At 28.0% G+C, this 23,484-nt stretch overlaps 1 protein-coding gene across 5 annotated transcripts; it reads right to left on the bottom strand.

Annotated features, from left to right (window-relative positions):
* Positions 1 to 3,285: 3,285 nt before the first annotated feature.
* Positions 3,286 to 22,164, bottom strand: LOC107445067 (armadillo segment polarity protein-like). 5 transcript variants are annotated; one of them, XM_071187681.1, is made up of 17 exons: positions 21,994 to 22,164; positions 17,022 to 17,130; positions 15,676 to 15,800; positions 14,883 to 14,991; positions 14,562 to 14,749; positions 14,183 to 14,487; positions 12,878 to 13,079; positions 12,647 to 12,791; positions 12,022 to 12,125; positions 11,149 to 11,355; positions 10,932 to 11,063; positions 9,330 to 9,452; positions 9,083 to 9,247; positions 7,452 to 7,602; positions 7,105 to 7,229; positions 6,834 to 6,960; positions 3,286 to 4,331 (listed from the first exon to the last, which is right to left on the bottom strand). In XM_071187681.1, exons 2-17 carry the CDS (start codon positions 17,065 to 17,067, stop codon positions 4,321 to 4,323), a joined length of 2,265 nt encoding a protein of 754 aa, XP_071043782.1. In that variant the 5' UTR covers positions 17,068 to 17,130; positions 21,994 to 22,164; the 3' UTR covers positions 3,286 to 4,320.
* Positions 22,165 to 23,484: the final 1,320 nt, after the last annotated feature.

The raw sequence follows: 23,484 nt of genomic DNA on the forward strand, positions 1-23,484 counted from the left end.
TTTTTTTTTTTTTTTTTTTTTTTTTTTTTTTTTTTTTTTTTTTTTTTTTTTTTTTAATAGCACAAATTAAAATTTCATGTAGATAAAAATTTCGACGAAAATGAGTACTTAAGTAACGTTATTTACGTAACTTAGTTTTAAAAGTTATTTACTCTCTACCATTTGACAACCAACTTTATAACTCGTAGTGGAATTCTGGAAATTAATTTTGTGTAAATTACAATATTCGAAAAAGGTAAAGTGGGAGAAATAGAACAATTTAATCAATGTATCTTTACAGAGAAAAGGCAACTTTATTGCAGCTCTAGTAACAAATAATATCTTTAAACGTTTTCATCCCGTTTCCCCCCAGCAATAGATAAAGGAAAGAAAGGAGAATTAGATATTGCATTTAGTTAATATATATATATATATATATTAAGATTGATATATTTAAGAGCAGTTATAAAGTTTTAATTATTACAATATAATTTAGCACTTAGTTTTAAATTTAAACATACATATATGGATGATTATTCCATATATTGTGAATTACACACATATGAAAAGCTTAGTGGAAGAATGGGCAAAATAACATTTTAGAGAATTTGAGTAAATGAGCGTTCAAGTTTATACGCTCCTCCTTCTTGCTTTTTTGTTCTATTTTCATGTCTTTAGTATGCTTGTGAAGACATAACTCACAAAATTTTTGGGGTCTATTTATTTTACTCTAATTCTTTTATAAAGGGAGATTTTAATGAGTAGCATTTGCTTGTTTTCAAGGAAAATTTAATGTTTTTCATGGAATATAATAGTTTTTAAAGATAAAATAAATATACATACATTTAGGCATACATACCTAGAATAAAATTTTAGCTACTTGAATCTGGAACAAACGGCCATAAAATTTTGTCTAGCCTTGCTGGTCGGAAAACTGATAAAAAAACAATGCCGAGGCAGCGTGAGCTCAACATACGCGGAGTAATGTTTTACTGGTATGCATCGTTTCAATTAGAGAGAATATGGTAATTTTTGATTTAAAAAAATATTCTTTTAAATAAGGCTGATTATGGTCAAAATGTTGTCATTTTGTTATATCTAAAGGTATTTCTGAAATTAAATAACTGTTTTTATTAACTTTAATACAAAAAAATGTTTAGGCATAGTTGTTGAAACATATGAATCATATTCAATTCTTCATTAAAAATTTGCAGTTTCTAGCAAAAATTAAAAATTTTAATTCATAATATCAATAAAAAAATTTTTTTCTTCTTCTTTCTATTATGATAAACTACGCGATCACAAACATTTACCGAGACTTTCATTTTTCTTCACAATTTAAATTACCAATCCACTCATTGAACTTTTAACTTCTTAGCCTTGAATTTAGATGAAAGAAAACTTGTTTAAAAACAAGGTCATATTCATCTTCATGAAAAATTCATTTAAGCGAAACTAATCAGCATTTGCGCAAAATTAAAGAAAAAACCACGAAAAGCTCTCGTGGTTAGCCCGATGCCAATGTAGCTCTGATTGTTTTTACCAAAGTATAATTTACACCTGTACAGCAATCTCTTTTGGTGGTATGCAAAATAAAGTAAACGATCTAACTCTGTGATTCGTTCACAAGTACAGCTGGATTTACGTATAAGCTATATAGGCTGCAAGCACCATCCTCGTTTGTGAAGGTACTTGCATCACTAATTTTAGATTGGTATACATGGGTGCAACTTGGAAAAAAGGCCAAGACTGAAAATTTTTTGTCTGAAATACCTAACATACACAATACCCAATCGACATATGCTAACTATCTAAGAAAGCTTTACCATAATACATCAAGTTTAAAAACTGTACAACAAATATTTATTCATCTGTCTTTTGATAAAATAACAACAGGACATAAAAAAGTAGACCAATAACGTAGACCTAAAAAATATTAAGGACAGAAAAGGAAAAAAAATTCCGATTTCCGTCTTCGAGTCAGTCTTGTTTCCGTCTTACTTCCGTCCGCGGACATTTTCGAAAGACGGAAATCCGTCCTGGGGACGCGAGACTTGCACCCATGTTGGTATATGAACTTAGAACAAGAATTTCTTTTAATAAAAAAATTTTCTATCGAACTTTTAGATACTATTTTCTGCATACCATTTATAAATATTCAGCAATTTTCTGTGACTTCCTGCTTGTTTCATTCACTAACCTCCCAATTACTTTTCATTCAGCATTAGTATTATTATTTTTAATCGCTCATCTTTTCCACAAAGAAAACCAACATCTTGTTTACAAAACATACAATTGTTGTAGTTTTGAGTAAGTCTTCTGGATTGCGTTCAAACTTACAAGGCTACAGAATTGAACATTAGCAGTCGTAATCTCAAATTTGGGTCGGCTGTTGAACGACGGCTATAAAATATAAAATAGAGGAAAAGGGGGATTGAAAATGATGGTTCCTAATGAAGTTCTAAAAACGGATTCAATACAAAAATGCATCATTTGTTACAAACAATTGATAACTATTTCAGCCCCTAAAAATATTATCATAAGTTTTATAGAATAAGATTGTGTACTTTTTTTATTATTATTGATGAACTTAATGTAATTTGATTAAGTGGCACATGAAGGTCCACAAAAAAATGTTTAGAAGTTTTAACTTCAACAAAAAAATAAATTATAAATAATCATTATAATAACTATTATTGTTTAAATATTAATGGGAAAGTATATTATCTCATTACTATCTTTCAATAAAAATACTGCTAAAAATAATTTGAATATGGCACATGGTAACAAGTGGTAATATAAATATGGTAACAAAAACTGAGGTTATAACTTCAACAATATAAAAATTAAAAAGAATCATTACAATTACTATTATTGTTTCATATTAATATTAAAATTATATTATCTCATGATTTGCTAGAAATTTTGTAACAATTGAGAAAAGTAATTTTTTTTTAACTGTGTTTTAGCTGTCGCTTAACATTCTTGAAAAATATTAAAATTTTCAAATTATTTATTTAGACTGAATTCACATTAGGTATGAAAGTTGATCTATTATACTTTTATTTTATTTATACCAGAGAAAGCTGAAATAGTATAATATAAATACTGGGACGCAAAAGGAAAAAAGCGATTTTGACCAGTCTTTTGGCTTCAACTGATATAGTCAATAGCAAAATAATTAGAATAGAAAACTTTCTACAATTTCAGGAAATCTCCACAAGACAAGAAATAACAGTAATAACTTAGAAATCAAAAGAAAAGATCATTTTTTTAAGCAACAGTACGAACTAAATGAAAACTAAATTCTTTCTACAAATTATTTTAATAGTCTTTTTTTTACAGAAAACCACTACAAGTACAAATGAAAAGTAGCACATCCAGTCAACATAAGTTTTACGGTATAAAGCTACAATATAAATAGATTATAAACCACCAGTTTTAAGTTATACAAATATATTGATGAAAATGACATTAAAAAAAGTTACAAATATCACTAAGAATGTGGAAAAGATTTAAATGGCATTTAAAACATTGCTCGCTGAGCAATGCGAAAAATGTCACAGTTGACGAAATTGAAAACTCAAAGAAAACATGCTGGCTATTCATAAAAGTGCCTTTGTGATTTAGTTAGTTATTGTGAGATAATATTGCAATACAAAAGCATCGGATAAATTTATTTTAGTAACATTTAATTAAACATTTAAATTTGTATTTTTGTTCTTAAAAGTCAAAGAGGGGAAAACATTTGCAGTAACTAAGGAAAATACCAGAATGGTTTAATAGCAATATACAGAGGAGTCATTTTATTTAAACAAACATAAATGCAATAATATGAAATGAATTCTCTCTTTTAAATAGGGGGAAGATGTACATCTTAAACTCCAACTTACCATTAAAAAAAAATAAGCACAAGATAAACATTAAAAACTACAAAAATAAAGATACATGTTTAAAAAGCTGCCACAAGACTAAAAAATAATCCAACATATATCTAAAAGAAAACGTAACTTGAATCGGGCATGACACTTAATATATCCTTTCATATATATAGTATGTAAAAAAAAGTACACATAAATAAAAAGTTCATTAAAATGTGATGACAAACACCAAGCAGCCGGCTACTTAAAAGATAGGAGTGGTGACGAATCCATTTAAAGGTCAGTGTCGTACCAAGCAGCCATTTGATGAGAACCATCGCCATTTTGCTGAGGAGAGGGCAACATGGGTTCTAGGGTATCAAAGTTTATATCGGGAGGTCCATCTAAATCCATGTTAGTATCCAAAGTACCATATCCACCGTGCCCGACTTGTCCCCCGAGATCAAGATCTTGCATCGAATCAATAGGGACCTGAATGTTATAACCTAATAATAAAAAATTTTTTGTTACAAATCTTATCAATAGAAAAAGTCATTTAACACATTACAGTTTCATGTAAAAAATATCAAGCAGGCAATAAGGCAATATTCAATATGAACTTTATACAGCTTATTATGCATGCATTATCTCAAACATTTAAAATTTAAAAAAAAAAATTTAAAAAAATTGTTATTTAGTTATTTAGAGAGGAAAGTAAAATAAAAGTTATTTGGATTAAAGTAAAATAAAATAAGAATTTTTTTTTTTATAGATTTAAAAGCATGTTATAACCGACAGTAAATATTCCGTTTAGGCCATAGCAATATAGTTTGCACACTGGGTTTGCATATATTTTCCCACAGAACACTGAGTTGGACTATACTTTTCCAATGGATCTACAATAACTTTTAAAAGCTATTTTTACTTAATAAACTTAACAAAATGCCATAATTTAGACGTATTCTGTTTTTATCGCCAGTGGTTTATTTGAAATAATACAGCTTAATCATTATTTAATGTTTTATTTTGATATTATAGATAAGGAAGAAAACCATTAGTTATAGAATCAATATTAAACAGAAGCTTTTCTTATTTCTCTCTGCATATTCTTGAACATTTCATGATTTTTTATTTTAATCTTTTTTTATATTTAATTTAAATAAATGATATTGGAAAAAAAAAGCACCTTTTTGCCCATCCCTACAACTAAAATTATCATTTATACGAAATTATATTTAATTAATCAGAAAAATTAAAGCTTAATAAGCAAAAGATTATGCTTTTCAACTAAATATTTTAGAATCATGAAAATGAAGTTAACTTTTAAAAATGCCTTACATTATTGAATTAAATTTCAAGACTTGCCACCTAACTTATTGTTATTACATGCAAACTTAGACAAACATACATAAAATATTTAGCAATAAAAAAATATGAAATTTACATACCATATGAAATCCCAAAATCAAAGACAGGTGTTTAAAAAAAATTTAATGAAGTTATATTGTTAGAAATATAAGCATTTAAATTCTAAAAAGTCAAATGACAGTTAAATAATTAATTAGCCTTGGGAGAAAAATTAAAAAACACATAAATATTTAGAATAAATAAATATTCATTAATTAAAAGCAAGCTAATAAAATTTAACATTTACTTATAGATAAAATCTGGAACACTTAAAACATAAACTGATATAAGAATTAAGTTTTTAAGTCTAGTTTGAGCAGTAATTCATATAGTGTAACTAAAAATGCCCTTCTCTTTTTTTGGAATGGAGTATTAGACTTTTAAAAAAATATCCTTTTTATTTGCAGGAATGTATTTTTTAATACTAATTTAGGTAAATAATTTAAACTAAGTGATTATATTAATGAATTTTCATTAGAAAGCATCGGTTACTAATGATTTAATAAGTTTCACAAAAAATATAATTTGAAAAGTATTTTTTACATTTATTAAACACAAAATATGTTAAAATGTAGAGAAAGCTTTAAGTTAGTTGTTTAAGTAGTTTGAGGAGTAATCCATATAGTGTTGCAACTAAAAATTCCCTACTCTTTTTTTGGAATGGAGTATTAGAAATTGTAGCACATTATAACAGCATAGGTCAGATTTTCTTTAAAAAAATATCCTTTTTAATTGCATGAATACATTTTTTAATACTAATTTAGGTAAATAACGTAAACTAAGTGATTATATTAATGAATTTTTATTAGAAAGCTAAAATTATCAGTTTCTAATGATTTAATAAGTTTCACAAAAAAATATAATTTGAAAAGTATTTTTTACATTTATTAAACACAAAATATGTTAACATGTAGAGAAAGCTAAAAATTTAAGTTAGTTGTTTAAGAAGACACCATACCACGGGAGAAACTTTTCATTTCAAAATCTTTCACATACATTACTAATTTAAAATTTAAAGTACAGAAAAACATGAGTTCAGGCAAACCTACAGTAATCCATGAAGTTTTAATAGCTGATAAGAAATTTAAAATATCAAAATGCAAACAAATTATTGGAAGAGAACTTCAAAGTTATCTTCTCATAATTTATTTTCATTTGGATATTTTAAAAATATCTTTTCAGTATGTCAAACTTCATGGATTACTGTAGGTTTGTCTGAACGCATTTGCTTCATACTTTAAAATTAGTTATGGAGATGAAAGAGAATCCGCAACGAAAAAATTCTCCAGTGGTATGACAGAATTTCAAGATTACTGTGTGCACTGATTATAACTTAAAATGTTTTGATAATTAATGCTAAAAATATACTGATAATTAAAACCTTGTGATTTCTTCTATATGTGAAACTAACAGAGAAAAAAAAGGGATAACTTTTGATATAGATACATAAACAAGAGAATTCAAAAAACGGATCAAGGGACAAATATCATTTAAAAACAATCAATATAAAATAGTACAATTGACAGTTTATTGTATTGAAACCCTAGATAAATTGTCAATAATGTCATAAATAAAGAATAAACGAACCTTGTGGAGTGTATTGGTTGTGTCTTGGTCCAGTTGAATGGACACTTGGTGGACCTTGGCTTCCTTGATAGATCTGATCATGGTAAGCTTCTTCTGGACCCAGCATGTTAATATCCATATCAGTTGGCTAAAAAGAATTTTAAGTCTTATGTAATTAAAAATTTCAAATACTAATAATGAAATACTTGTGCATTAATTTTTTTTGACAGAACACATACATAGCAATTATATTTGAAATATTTTAAGAATATAGCAAGCATGATTTACTGACCATAGCAGTCCATGGACCTTCAACATCTCTGAAGAGAGAGTTGGTCAACTCTACTGACAGCCTTTTCTTGTAATCTTGCGGCTTATCTTCAGACATACGGAATAGAACAGCAGCTGCATATGTTGCTACAAAATTAATATGCAACAATTATTATTGTTAAGAATCAATTAAAATTTATGAATTGAATCGAATTGTCTTTGTAAGCTAAATCAAAATATTGACTGAAAAATCACAATGACATTGCTTTAAAAAAAAAATAAAGATTAATATAAGAACTCACTTATATTTAAATTTATGAAAGTATTTTCTTAATATCATTTACACCTCAAAAAAGAAAACACACTTACCAACACCTTCATTTCTGGAGTGTAGAAGCTCGGTGAGAGGTGGAGTTGCACCTTCAGCTTCTATCATTTCTGCACCTTCTTTGTCTGATGCAAGTTCACATAACACTCCAGCTGCAACTCTCTGAATGTTCTCAATGTCATTATACAGCAACTAAAGGAAGAAAAAAAAGGTAAAATTTAACATCTGAACAAATCAAACATTATCACTTTATCTCAAATGTAGAAAACAACACTACTACATTTTCTTAATCATTAAAATTAGATCTAAGTTGAGTTTTACAACATTAGATGTTCCCATGCAAAATAAAGAACTAGAAGACATACATGTTTGAATAGGATTTGAAAGTTATAAATTTTCAAAACAGGGACTAACATAGCTGCCAACTTGAAATATGAAAATACAAATTGCGATATTGAAATTGTGTGAATATCAATCATAAAGCTAGCTAGTTTTAAAACCAAGTATAAATATGAAATCGATGTTTGATATTACAACCTCGTGAATACGAATTGCAATATTCGATTTTAAACTAGCGTGAATACAAATCGCATCATCAGATTTTTCAAATTGTGTGAATAGGAATCGTGATATTAACAGCTGCAGGTGCAATTCCAAAGATCCAAAAATCCACCAAACCAGAAGAATCAAAATGGCGAAAGAATCATGTATACATAGGTATTTTGTTAAAATATTTGGAAAAATCTTCAAATTTATTCGGATTCTAAGTTTTTGACTCGCAGCAATCCACAAATCAATAGTATTGAAATACATAGCATTCTGTGGTGTTCACAGAAAAATCATGTGCTTCCAATTTTTAGATCTGCCCTCAGTTGAAATAAGGAGGAAAAAGGTGTTAAAGTAACGAAAATTCTGAACATTTTGACCTAAAATTGTATTTTTGGAGCAAGGTAAAAAATTGGAGCAAATAACATGTAATCGGAACAGTTGGCAGTTTTGAACTAAATATGTTCACCATCCTTTTACAATGAATCAATTATACTAAGTAAACACATAATTATTGCTTTAATATTTAACTAAAAAACATTACTTTTTTTCACTACTTAATTAGATAAGGTCTTCAAAATGCTCACCAACAAGCAGAAAATTTAAATTTTTGGACATAAATGATTATATAAGGGTTTGCTTTCTTTTATTAACAATTTAGTTTATTTTGTGTTCATTTGTTTAATCCTCTTTTTCGTTTTATCGTAATTGCAGACTACCTCAATCATGCTTTGTGCAAGTCTAATTCCTTGCATATCTTTAGTCTAAGGACTTCTTTAAGTCTTTCATTCGCTCCTTCTGACAACTTATCAGCTGTTTCTGTCAGTGTGGTGAAATAACAAAGGAGAGGTTAGCGTGATGACGTCACTTAGCTCTAGTACACACATGGTAGACGGCACTACGTACGTGTTAGCGAGGAGACTGAAAAGTAACGTTCATTTTTCTGACAAAAACTTCTCTATGAGTAAAAGGGTCCCAATAGTCGGCTATTTCTAAAAATAGTTGCTTTTTTTGACAAAATTCTAATTTTGTTTTTATTATTTGTTTTGATTAAATGACAATCCCAAGTTATTAACATTACTTCTAAATTCAAAGTAAAACCAGTTATTTTCAAAGCAGTACTTACTTGCACAAACACGGGAATAACGTTAAGCCCTCTAATTATTGCCCTGTTGTGTGCTTCACGTGCAAGAATATGTAAAGCACCAACAGTACCTTCTACAATTTCTTCCATCCTAACGCCATCCACATATGCTATTTGGCTGTTGCTTGAAGCGACACTAGAGCGTTGCTATAATATAATATTGTATTAGAATTCATTGTCTTCAATCAATTTTCATCTGAATTCTAGACATAAAAGAAAGTTTTCTTACCCTCTGGGTGTCCTGGTATGCTTTTATGAGTAGCTGCACCAATCTAGGAATTGCACCATGCTCTCGTAATGGAGCATGGTTAGCTGTGCACAGGGCTAAGTTTCTTATCAGTCCGATGACGGCCTAGAAAAATTAACAGTACATCTACATCATTATCTGGCTATGTAAAAGCATTGAAATAGTACATAACTCAGATTAAATGTTATAAAAAATGAACGATCCTTCAACATTACAAAAGCTAAAATTAAACAATGCGCTTAAATTAATAATTTATAAAATCTTATCTATAGTACATAAAAATAACTTGGAAGCCTTACCCTTTTAGCTTGTCAACCAGAAAAATTTTGTTAAAAGCAATTCTTAAAAGCTTTCTTTAGTGTCAGTCAAACATATTTAGCCACTAAGATCTTTGAATAAAATCTATTAAACTACTAGCTTGAAAATTTTACAGAAAACTTCTCCCACTTTCCTTATACGAATATAAAAAATCTTTCTTTATATGAATATAAAGAAATTCTAAAAAAAGGTTACAAGAGTTAGGAACAAAAATTAAATTTGCAATGTGTTGATGTTTTAGATGTAACTGGTAACAGCTGTAACCAGTTTGATATTATTTGTGAGTTCTTTCATAATTAAAATGGATTATCTCTTATTAATGGATTCAATAATTGAGGAAACTCAACTTGAAGGGATATTCGCATACCAAGATGATATAGTAATTGGAAGTAATTCTTTTGAAGAAACTGTAGAAAAACTAAAAGTTCTCATTTCTATTTTAATTTCATATAATCCGATTAATATGATTAGAAAAAATAAGTCTAAGTAATAAGATATTTTAAAAGGTAGGAAATATCTAATGCCAATTGTGGCATCCCTTAAAGAAAATAATAAAAAAAACTATTTTGCTTTTTCCTATAATATTTCCATGTTCTTATAATATTATGTTAGCTTGTTCTCATAATATTTCTATGCATAATATTTGTTTGCATTTTTTTATTTGATAAGTCAAATAAATTATAAAACAAATTTATGCACTCTATGTAATGCATTGGTAGAAAAATATATAATTAAATAAATTGTTGGCAGAAAATATGAACAAGTGATCTATGTAGCCTATAAAAAGTGTGTTGAAAAAAAGAAAGATATTAATAACTTAGCAATTCAAATTCTTAACAAACACACACTTGAAAGAATTCTATTTATTACATTATCTTAATTAGATAACATAATAAATAGATAAGAAAGCAAGATAAATCAGCATTAACTCAATTAATACCATGTAAATGATTACTTACATCTTTTAATTTTTTCATATGACAGTGAGCATAAGCACAATTGTTCGAATGAAGTTGATCAAGACTTTACTTGCTTATACTCACAAGTTAAAAAAAAAAAAAAATGTAGANTTTAAAAATTGACAAAAAGAAAAAAAAAAAAAAAAAAAAAACTTAAGCCTCCTTTGCAACATTCTTAAGAAAAATTATGAGAATAAGAATTTTAAATTAGAAAATGAATTAAGGGCAAACTAAGCATATCTTAAAGTTTTAAAATGGTATGTAACATATGATTTACACAAGCCTATAAAAAAATATTCCAACGTACCTTAATTAATGGCCATCTGCTTGGAGGATGTAACAATTTGACAATCACTTGCAGACCGTAGTGCAATCTAACAGCATTCTGAGCCATTTCAGCCTCTGGATGGCGACTGGTTAAGTGCCTAAGAGCACATACCTTAAATAAGAAGGAATAATATGTTAAAATTACATATACAGAAACAAAAAGCATTTTTAAAAAAAAACGTATTTCAAATACGTACAGCAGGTTCTGTTATTTCTTCTCTATCTCCAGCCTGGATGATAGCACGAACAAGTGCTTCAATCCCTCCAACTTGGCACACGGTAACTTTATTACGATGATTGTTGCAGGTCATGTTTGATAGAATTCCAGAAGCGCAAGTGACAACATTGATGTCACTGCTTCCCAGCAACTGAACAAGACCTTGCAAGAGTCCATCCACATTATCCTATGAAACAGAAGCATTTATTATCATTATGTCATAAATTCACAAGAAATGTAATCTTTTAAGAAAATTTATTAAATAACAGTGAATATTATTCACATTTTCAGCTATTTATTTGTGTGTTTTTGGTGCAAGAGACAGTTATGGCTATATCGCAAGAATTAAAGAGGCATTATGACAATTTGACTTCAATGATCAATATAAAGAATCAAAAACATAATTACATACTTCACAACTTTAAATATTTTAATCAATTAATGCACTGGCAGTTTTGCAAATGGGCAAATTTGGAAGAATATTTTTTCCCATTAACATGGATTCCTTACCTCATAACATGAAAAAACCGGTTTTGCTATGCGAAGATGAGATACGCAACAAGAGGATAATTTTAAATTTATTTGTGATAAAACTAAAATAAATTAACTAATAGAAGAGCTAGAAACCTGTGTCACAAAAAAAAGACACCATCAGTGCGATAAAATACGAAGTAGAAGAAAACACTTTTTTGATATAAACAAAGATGCTTTATAGTTATTAAATTAATAAAATATAACCTCTTAAAATACCCTTTAATGCAAATTCTTGGGAACAGATATGATTTCAATACATCAGAAAATTTGAACATTCATTTAGAAAATAATTTAAATTATACTAGTGAGAGAAAATTACTTGTTTGGTAGCAGCATCTGACAAGTTACGAAGAGTCCACAGGCAGTTGAGAACTAAGCGCTGGCTCTGATGACCCAAATGCATAGCTAATGCTTGCATCCCACCTACAAAAATATGTAAATTATAACATACTTTAAAAAATTGAATCACAAAAATTTTGCAGAGAAAAAAAAAACATCTTTATAATATCATTTAAAAACATCTTTTTAATCATCCAAATAACTTCAATGTTTGTAATTTATTAAAAAGGTTTTAGATCCAACACTACCATAACAAATTAGAAATGATTAGAAGAGCGCAAAAAAAAAATTAGCAAGCCTTATTTTTTTTTTACCATAACTTGTGCACAGGTTTTGAATTTTGGGGGAATTATAAAATAAATAAAAAGCACACTCTCTGATTTATATAAATTTGGAAATTATTGAAGTAAAATTGTGCATTAAAATGAAAAACCCTGCAGTTGAATATAAAATTTAAAGGCATAAGACCACTAACCAGAAATCCCAACCCTTAGAAAATCAGAAGAAAAAAAAATTGCCAAAAAATCTCTCCTAATCATATAGAAAAATAAAAATTTCCGTACAAGTTTTTTTTTTTTAGTTGTCAAGATTTTGTAACAACTCACCAGCTTCAACAATGCCAGGTTTATTACTTGAACATACTGAAAGTACTTTCAAAACCCTGGAAGTTGTCCACAGCAGTTTTTCATAGGTGTAGGATCTCATAATACGCACTAATTCAGCAGGACCTCCACTGGCAAGAATAATAAGCTAAAGAAAAAAAAAACTCACGAGTTTAGAATGAAACAAAATCGTATATATATGCATACAAACATATTTAAAACTACTGTTTTTACCTTACTCTCTTGGTTTCCATATGCTAAAATTTGTAAACAGTCAGTTACAATAGCAAGAAATTTCACATTGTTCCTTTGTAGGAGAGTCACCATCTTCTGGAGACCCCCTGCAAGACGAACAGCCATTTTGGATCCTTCCTGGTGCAATAATAGGTTGTGAAGGGTGGTTATAGCATAAAACAAAACAGACTCAACAGGAGAACTAAAAATTAAAAAGCATTTATTACACAACTGATACTTTTTATAAGGGTTCACATTATGAGTTAACTTCGCTACAGTGAACTGTCTACAGACAAAGAAATGTGTCCACTATAAACAATGGTTTTCTACATAAAATTTTTTTGAAAAATATTTTTTTTTCGATATGATAGTGGAATTATTGAAAACAGGGATTAAGATTTCACATAATTTATATTTGTATAAAAATTATTCACTATTTAAAACGATAATAAATCAAAAATAGTTTTTATTTTTATATATAAACTAATTCAAGAGTCATAGAAAATTCTGAAAATGCAATAACTTAATATCAAGGTACAAACTATACATGTTTAATATAGTTTCTTGAACTAAGATTTATAATTAAATTAAATACCAATGAAGAATATCACACCTTTATAGTAACTCATTTAAAAAAAACCCATAAGAATCATAATATGGGAAAATACAAATCGCGATATTAGAATTTTAAATTGTATAAATACAAAAATTAAAGTTTGATGTTACAAACACATGAATTTAAACTCGCATGAATACGAATCACGATATTGGATTTAAAAAAAGCCCAAATACAAATCCTGACATTAGATGCTTAAATCATGGGAAAACAAATTGAGATATAAGATTTTTAAATCTCATGAATATGATTTACAATGTGTAACTTTTAAATCAAATAAATGTAAAAATCAATGTTTGATATTAAAATCGTGTTGATAATGAATTGCGATATTAGCGGATTTCAGTGTAGTTTCAAATATTCGGAAGAATCACGGATATGTAAACGCAATGATTAATGCAATTTAGTAAAAGTCTCAAAGTTTAATTTCCAGAACTCCTAATTGTTACTTTAAATTTCAGATTGCAGGGAAAATTTAGTTGTATTAAAAAGTTTAAAATTCACGGAAGTCAGGATTCTTGAGAAACTCGAAATTCTGCGAAATTCGCGGAAAAATCACATATGTGCTCTTAGTCTTTAGACCTGGAGGGGATAATACGAATAATCCGGAATTCCAGGGTTTATCTGGAATACAATCACGCTTGTGACTCCATCGTAATAACTTATGCAAGTGCAAGAGCAAAAATTACCTCAAAAGTTTAACTAGAGCAGGAATACCAGTAGATTTGAAGATAGCCAGCAAGCCTTGACGGTGATGTGATAAATTATGCAAGACCCCAGCAGCACATTTGGTGGTCTCCAGATCATTCGAAGAAGTCATGGCACGCACCAATGCTGCCACCATTTGTGGCGAGTTCATTATTGCATGTCGAGACGCCTCTTTTTTCGACAACTGGTGGACGACCATTGCTGCTTGGCTTACAACTACTTGATCCTCATCATTGAGGAGTTTCACTAATTCTGGAATGGCTCTGGTGGCTAAATCAGCATCATCCTACAATAATGGAATAAGATACTTAAGCTGCTCAATTAAAAAAGAAGACATCCAGGAATAAATTAATAAGTTACCTGGTAGTTAATTAAATTAACAACAGCATGCTTAAGCATTTGAGAGGGTTCAGCTAATCGCTGGACAGCAGTAGGCTGAGTGGGATCAAACTGTGTACTGGGGATTTCAAGTCCTTCTTCTAAAGTTTCAGGAAACATAGCAGCTCTGACTCTTTGGGATCTAGTCTGGTTCAACTGTTGGTTCATTTCTAAGTGAATAAAATTTTACAATCAGAATAGAAAATGATAACCTCAGTTCAGAGCAAAACTTTACTGAATTAGAATATCAAATATTCAATACAAAGAAATAAAGTAAAAACAGCAATCAATAAAAAGATTTACCATCAACTTGTTCTTGAGTGAAACCTTGGCCAAATCCAGGTTGATCCCAGTCAAAAACTATTTGTTCACTTTCAAGATCATCTTCTTTACCACAGAGTGTCCCAGGAGCCTAAAATAATGAAATGTGTGTAATAATTAAAACTATAATGTGGCTGGATATATACTTAATTCCAACAAATAAAAGCTTTAGCAACCCAAGACTTAGCATTAAGTAGCTTTAAACACTATAATACCTTGTAAAATATTATATAAAACCATGAAAAAAAATATATGTGTGTGAAACTATTTTGCCAAAAAAGAAAACATTTAAATTATTTGCATACATATATAGTTTTTTTACTCCGTTTTATGTGTACATTGATAGCCTAACAAACTGTTAAGCTTTATACATCGTAAATCATTATTAAAGAGCATAAAATAATAACAAAGTAAAACAACAAAATACTGAAGAAATAATAAGAATTCTTCTAGAAATAAAAAGAAGAAAATTTCCTCCTAAAATCGCTTGTCTGTAATCAGAATGAAAAGAAAAGAGCAAGTATTTAAAAAACAAATTCGATTTAAAAATAAACATTTGAAAACTTTTAACATAAAATTAAAATTTATAAAAAAGAAATGAAAATTAAACTTGCAATTTTGGAGATTATTGCTTAACAAATTGTGCTAAAGGATAGGTTCAATATTGAAAATATAATATACAAAATCTAAATTAAATGTTACATTAATTTTTATTTTCTTCAAAAAGCATTTAAAACATATAGAAAATAAAGATAAAAAAAATTATGTGACTTACATGGGTAGATGCTCCAGAATGAATTCCTGAATCACCCATATAAGAATTTTGTTGCCACATCAAGGTTTGCTCCTTCGGATTTGCTAGTGGCATATCAGGAGGGTTGCTATAGTTCCCGTGTGACACTGCAAAATAAATGAGCATTAACTTTCAATCCAATACATCGAAGAATCTATAAAACAATCATAACAGCAGTGAAAATTATAACTTACAACCAAATATTACATTTTCATAAGAGAAATACGTTTTTAATTAAAAGAAATAATAGTTAAAACTAGCAGTTGATAGATTTTTGATTACTATATTTTTAGCAAACAGAAGATCTAATCAATTACTATGTTAATAGAAACTAAGCATTAAAAATTATTGTATTTTACCATTGCATTCTAAAAAATCCAAAAGCATAAGATTTTTCAAATTGTATTTAAAAAGTACATTATTTGATTACACGTCAAATGAAGTACTAATATAATTTTGCAAATCAAAACTATGAAAGTTAACAAAAAACTTTTGAGCAATCCCAAAATAAAATTTATTTTTAAAATGACAATTTCTTTAAAGAAATAATTTTGATTTAAGTCAATGAGCAGTGATTCTACTTGCACACTATAGTGTGTCCAATATATCAAATATCGGAGAAGGGACGCAAAAAATGAGATATGGATGACACTGCAGCTACTTTCTGCTGCTAGAAAAAAATAGCATGCTAACAGACTTATGCTGGCAAAATTATAACCCAAATATATTTATAAACAAAATTATTATTTTTCTTTATTAATAGCTGAAGAAAAAATTAGAATTCTGAGCAGCCCCATTGCTTTTCCTTGAAGCAGGTGTTTGATCAGTCCTAACTAAAAGCCTCAATAGCTCAAATATAACTAACTCTTTCCTTGTTTTATAATTCTTTGTTTTGTTCAATGCAATGACAGAGATGTTTATGAATGTGCATATTAATAAATAAAATAAGAGGTAGACACAATAAGTCATATTTTAAATAGAAACTGGGCTTCAGAAAAAAGGGACCTAGAATTTTGGAAGTCCTAGGTCTTAAGGAGCTGTAGTTTCTGAAGTCTACCAAAATCACTCAATGAACATTACTTGATTGCAGTGCAAAATATAACTGGGCAGCATTATATCACAACTATTAATCTTTTAACATTGTAACTGAAAACACCATCAAGGCACTTAAGGTATTTTAAGATCAATTTTTTATTCTTGAATTTAGTTACCAATATAAAAAAAACTTTCTTCACTTTTTTTAACAATAAAAATTGTTAATACTATGAACAAAATCATTTTATATATATATTCCATAGAATAAAGATAATCATAAAATATTAACATACTTGGTCTTGAAACAGGAGGAGCAGGAGATTGCATTTGATAACTCATTTTGTAATGTTGGTTATATGCAACAGTTGGTTTTAAGCAACCGATGTTAAACCCTCCTTACCTCTGAAATGAATAATTAAAAAATATAATCAATTGCATAACTTATTTTATAAATTTAAAAGAAGTTTTTTTTTTGAATTAACAAATATTAGTCCTATTTTAATAATTGATTTATAAAAAAAAACATTTGTTTTTTAAGGAATTTTATTTTTAAATTAAAATAAATAAGTGACACAACATTAGTAGATCATAATAATAATAATAAATATCAATTACTTCTTCAATAGATCTAAAAACACCAGCTAAAAAAAGGTTTAAAAAAATGTAATGATATTATTAACTCAGTTTTACATAAACTTTTTGAAAGAACTGTTTTTGGCAGGAAAAATGTTTTGAACGGTGGGAAATGCACAGGAATCTCTTTTAAACAGAATCCTGTACTCTTGTCCAATTTAAAAAAAAACTTAAGTGCTTCACAATAGACTTAGAGAAAAAGGACTTAACAATTTTTCCCTTTCTATTCTTATTGATAAGAACATACAAATAAAATTTCAAAAAACTAATAAAACAAAACTTATATAAATTTTTTTCCCCGGCAATTTATAGTTAATACAAAAATGCTAAATACATAAAATATCAATTTCTTATTTGTCGCTTACATCAATTTTTCTATTTCACAACAGAATAAAAATAAGTTCATAAACAATAAGAAGTTTTCCATAAGTGATGTTATCCTTTGATTCAACATTGTTGACCCCTTCCTTACAAAGTGTTGCACATTGCCACACTCTCTACCTCTTTAGTTGCATGTCATACTTTGAAGTATAAACATGCTAGCGCTCCAGAACCAAAACACTAGTTATAAATCACAATTCAAATTTTATTTTAAAATTTTAATTACATTTTTAATGAGATTTGCGAGCACATCAATGCTAAATTAATAAATATTTACTTTGAAAAAAATTTATAAAATAGAAACTAAAATTGTCCATTGATTCAACAAGATTTTATTTTAACCAAAATGTAGAATGCCATACTTGTTATCCTTCTCCTTCACATTATCACTGTCACAATTTCTGGAACACCCTTCAAGCATGACATCATTTATGTAGGATATTAATTCTATAAGTACACACAGAGCTCATTCTAGGCAGGGTAAACAGGGCACAGCACTCTGCTGCCCATTTAGCCAAAAGGATCCACCCTGTTGCTCCCTGAAGTATGTTAGTGCCCTGATGTAATACTCTTAGTTTGTCATTGCTGTCAATACATAGATTTATATGGGAAAGGAAAAATAGCCATCACAACCCCTTGTTGCACTGGTCTTTGAAAGTTTGCAGTTACTTTCACTATTTTCCAGAGCAGAAAAGCTCAACAGGGTTCAGAAACAAAAAGTTCTCAGTTGTCCAGCAGGAATTCATTAGTAGGGAGAGGGATAAAGATGCCTTTCTCTAATTCTTGGTATATTCTTCTACCTAAAAGAACATAAATTGTTTTTTCCTCAAGCAATGTTCTATTGTAAGGGTGGAAGAGTGGTCAGCAGGTGTGGAAGGTCATCCTCAAGGACTCCATCCCCTCTGTGGGGGACAGATGGGATGGAAATGAACTGTATAAAAATTCATTCAGCTATAGCTCATTAATTATCGGATTGGTTTTTTTGAAACTTATGAAATCCTTTTAAAATGCAAAAATTGATAAAAAGTTAAAATTTCAAAAAGATATCTTAATTTGTTCAAAAGTTAGGAATTTTTTCTTAGCATGTCACTCCCTTTCTTTGTTAGGCAGGAGGCAAGGACTTTTAAAGTAGTAAGATTTACAATTGTCCAGAGGGGTGGAAGTTGGGGTTGAAATCTAATGGAATTCCCACCCCCTCTGACATATTTAACCTTATGGCTATTGCAACAAAAACAGAAATTTATCTCCCCACTTACTCAGTGGGAGGTAACTACTTTAACCAGTTATGAATGGAAATATTTTGTTGCAATTTGTATCTCACATTTCCAGGAGGGAGAAGAAGCAGGGTTGTAGACCAGTAGTTATTTTTGGCATAGTTATACATATTTTGGCTTACTTGTTTTACTAATGTAGACATAATTTAACATAATTTTTTAAAAGTTTTTTCTAAATGTATTTATTAACAATTTCTCTAAAAAATAATAATTATATAATTTTTATAAATTATTTAAAATTTTTATGATTTAAAAACAAGGTGTATATTAGTGATCTTGATTCTTGAAGGATTATAAATAAACTTCTACAAAAGAAACATTTATAGATTATTTTTTTCTAAGTATATTAACAATTTCTCTAAAAAAGAAGCAAACATTTTACTAAGTATTTAAAATTTTATTTTTTTAAAATGTGTATTTTGATGTTCTCGATTCTTGAAGGATTATAAATAGACCGCTACAAAAGAAACAAAATACTTTGATAAATAGAGCCTTGCTTCAAGTTTTATTCTTGCCTTAAAGTTATAAACAAATTCATCCTATTAGATATTGATAAAAAAAAGAAGCTTTCAAAACTGTTTGAAATGAGATGTGAATAAAACAGTAAACCGCATAATTTTTTTTTAATATTTTGAAAGTTTATTTCATTTATCGGTTTAAAAAATTATATCAAATGGAAATTTTTATTATTTAGATTTTGTCTAACTATTTTACTTGTTTATCGCCTTTAAAATTGCATAAAGTACACTCTTATAAAATTGAAAACAAATATCATAAGAGATAAAAAATTATATTTAAATCATTAACATTTTTACTATGTACATAAAATTAATATTTAAGTATTGTTTCTTGGACAAAATTGAAAAAGTTTAAAGAGTCTATTAAAAGAGGAGTGTGATGAAATAACAGGTTAATAGGTGGTCAAACAAGTTCAGGGGAAAGAAGCAGGTGCTAACGCTGTTGTAAGGGCAAGTTTTTTGAGCGGCACATATGCTGTGCCCGTCGTTGGCAAAGGGTTAAAGAATCAAAAGGCCAATTGGAAAAGTATTGATTTTTGAGACAAAAAAAGGAGCAAAAACTTAGCATATTGGGAATATCTGGTGATGACGTCAACCAATCACAGAGGAGTTTAGGAGTTTTTTTCAGCTTTTGGTAAACCAGAAGTGTCTTTTGGATAACTCATAGCTTTAGCATGCAATCAAAATTCTTATGGCTGTACTTAAACTACCATAAATTCAGGAACACCACTTACAATTCAACTGAACTGAGCTTCACACAACAAATTATCACTATAAAATATATTCATTTCAGCAGATTTTAGGTTCAGGCTTATCTAAAAAATGGTTGAAATGAAACAGATCATTAAATCCATGTTCTGATAAGATTTTTGAATTGGTTTAATGAAATTAGTGAAGAACTTTTTATTTTATTTTAACATTACGCTTACTATAATCAAAAGCTTAAATGGTAGTAAGATGCTTTATTGAATTTAGTATGTTATTTTTTAGTTAATCTTAAATTTCTTTTTTAATTTGTATGGTATTGAAAACAGTTTTTTATGAAAAAAAATTTTATAATTTAAATTCTTATTTCTGTTACTGGCATAAATAGTTTTCAATTTAATATAATCAAATGAAAAAAATATAAAATTTTCAATTTTCTTTTTTAATTTGAACTTTACTACAAAATATATTCATTTGTGCAGATTTTAAGTTCAGGGCTATCTAAAAAATGTTGGAAATAAAAAATGGACCATCATTAAATCCATGTTTTGATAGTTTCTTCAATTGGTCTAATATAATAGGTATTGAAAGAGAACTGAGTAAGATGCTTTATTGAATTTTGTATGCTATTTTTTAATTAATCTTTAGAATTTTTTTTTTTTGTATGGTATTAAAAAATAAGTTTTAAAATTATCTTTAATGTATATTTTCAATGCATATTATTTTATTTAATGCTGCATTTTTAATTATATTGTTATACTACTTAAAGCACCTATAATAAAATTAATAACTAATATAATAAATTTATTAAATCATTAATAATAAATTTATTAACAATAAATTTATTAAATCATTATTATTATTGATCATTTTAATTATTAAATCACAGCTACAGACACTTAAAAGCATACATTTATTATTTTATTAATATATGCATGCATTTGAAATAAATTATTATGCTCATTAACTGGATTAAAAATTAGAAATTAATATGATTGCTTTGCTACTTTTTGTAAAGTAAAAAGTTTTTTTTTTCTCTTACTAATTGATAATGTTTTTTAATAGAACGTGTAAAGCTCATAAAAAGAAATTAATGCCTTTTTAGAATAATAATGCCCTCTTTTTCTGCCTAGAATGAGCTCTGGTACACAGAAGATATTTTAATAATAATGCATAACTTTAAATATTATAAAATATGTCATTTTCATATTCAAAACCAAATAAAAGTACGAAAATTTTTATATACGTTTTTACACTAACTTTAACACAAGATAAAAAGTTTAATTAGTAATGCAATTCAAATTAATATGTTAATATAAATGAAAAAACACTAAAGTATCTGGCATAAATTTAAAAAAAAATTACATTTCTTAATTGTTTGCTGATAAACAGTACATGGAATATTTACCAGTATAGGTATAATTTATAAGATTAAAAGCTAAAATTTTACAACTTAAAACTTAGTTTAAATCGTTGACACCCAGATGATGACAAAATTTAATTTACGAATTTCGGAGATACAGGAAGAAACAGCATCGTTACAAAAAACCAGTACATAAAATAATGAAACCCATTTATTGAAATATTGATAAATTTCAAGTGCCAAATGAATAACCGTCTTTGTTTAAAAGATATCATCCACTTGACGCAGACCACAGGAATGCGTTCAACCCAGTACATGACAGGTTTGCATAGTTGCAATATTTTACAAATAAAAAGAAGTTAGAGATGTCTACCAAAACTCAAGAGCATACCTTACCTCTCCACCTACTCAACTGAATATTAACCAGTGTTAATAAACATAGATTTTCGATTTAATCTTCGATCGCTGGCACACATTAAAATGGCGTCTTCGGCTTTGTCGGTGCTTTTGTTATTGTTGTTAATGAATGTCAAATATATTGCCAGATACCCACTTTTTCAAAGGAGATCAAAGGATGCCGACAACCGAGATAATTTAATTCGCTAGTGCTTGGCCTCACACGTAAATATTATTGATTAGTTTGTAAAATTTCAATTTTGAGCTTTCCTTTAAACTATATTAACTCATCTTGCAACTTTTTTTCCGTATCAAGCGTTATATTAAACAGTTATATCATTCCAAAGCTTCACATCAGTTTTAGATTAATGTTATATTTTTACCGACACGAGCGTCTTCTTTTCTTTGCGATCCTACGAGGAATTCAGTACTTAAAAAGGCTACAAGCGAGCATTGCATATTTCTTCCAACAGGATTCCTTTCAGCGCTTTCAGATAACGATTCGCAAAATGACACTAAAACTTTCCAACTGTTCAGTTTATTTCGTTGCATTATAACAAGAATATTCAATAAATTTATTACTATTTTACGAACTGCAACTGATTAACATACTTCTAAATACTCCTTACCCATAACAGTATTTGAAAAGAATTAGTCTGCGGCGATTGTTGTTTTGTTTTTCGAATTTTCTGATTTATATTATATGGTCAGTAATTATTATTTTTATAACATCAGTTACACCCAAAAAAATATTTAAAATATAAATTTGTGAATTATTAAGCTAATAGTATTTTTAATTGAATAATTTTTATAAGTCAAAATACATTTCTACAAGTATCCTTTATGCATAATTTATACAAAATAGACGAATTAATAGATTATTTTTAACTATCAAAAATTGGTCAAATTTATTACTAATCAGTTGACATATACCAATGTAAAACTTTATTCCTTTTGTTTTAGCAATTTTACTAAAAACATTGAGTTAGAATAATTTGATTTAACTGATATGCTCATCGAATTTCCCGAATTTTAGAGCAAACAAATTATTTGAAAAGTCGAAATCGGAGGCAGTTAAAACTGAAGAATGTTTACGCGTAAAAGTTTTTTTTTTATTTGTAATGAAAATTTCATGATCAATGTTTAATATTGTAAAGATTAAAAAAAACACTGAAATTTTTCTAACTGCTATGATTTTCTCTTTTGTGAGGTCTCAGTTCCCTTTTCTTATTAAAAATTAATTTGCTTAAATAAAATTAATTTACTAATAAGCAAATGAAAATTGATTTGCTTAAATAATAAATAAAATGGCTTAAAGAGGAGACCAATTACGATACTATTTATTTTTCCTTTTAAAGTACATGGGTTCGTAAATGGTTTGAATCCTATTGGTGCGAATACATATTACTTAAATTTGGATTTTGTATGTTTTTTCTTAAGTGGTCTATGCTATTAGGCACAATTTCTTGTTTTAAAAGTTCATTTT

The sequence above is a fragment of the Parasteatoda tepidariorum genome, chromosome 2 (assembly GCF_043381705.1).
Source record: "Parasteatoda tepidariorum isolate YZ-2023 chromosome 2, CAS_Ptep_4.0, whole genome shotgun sequence".
NCBI lineage: Eukaryota > Metazoa > Arthropoda > Arachnida > Araneae > Theridiidae > Parasteatoda > Parasteatoda tepidariorum.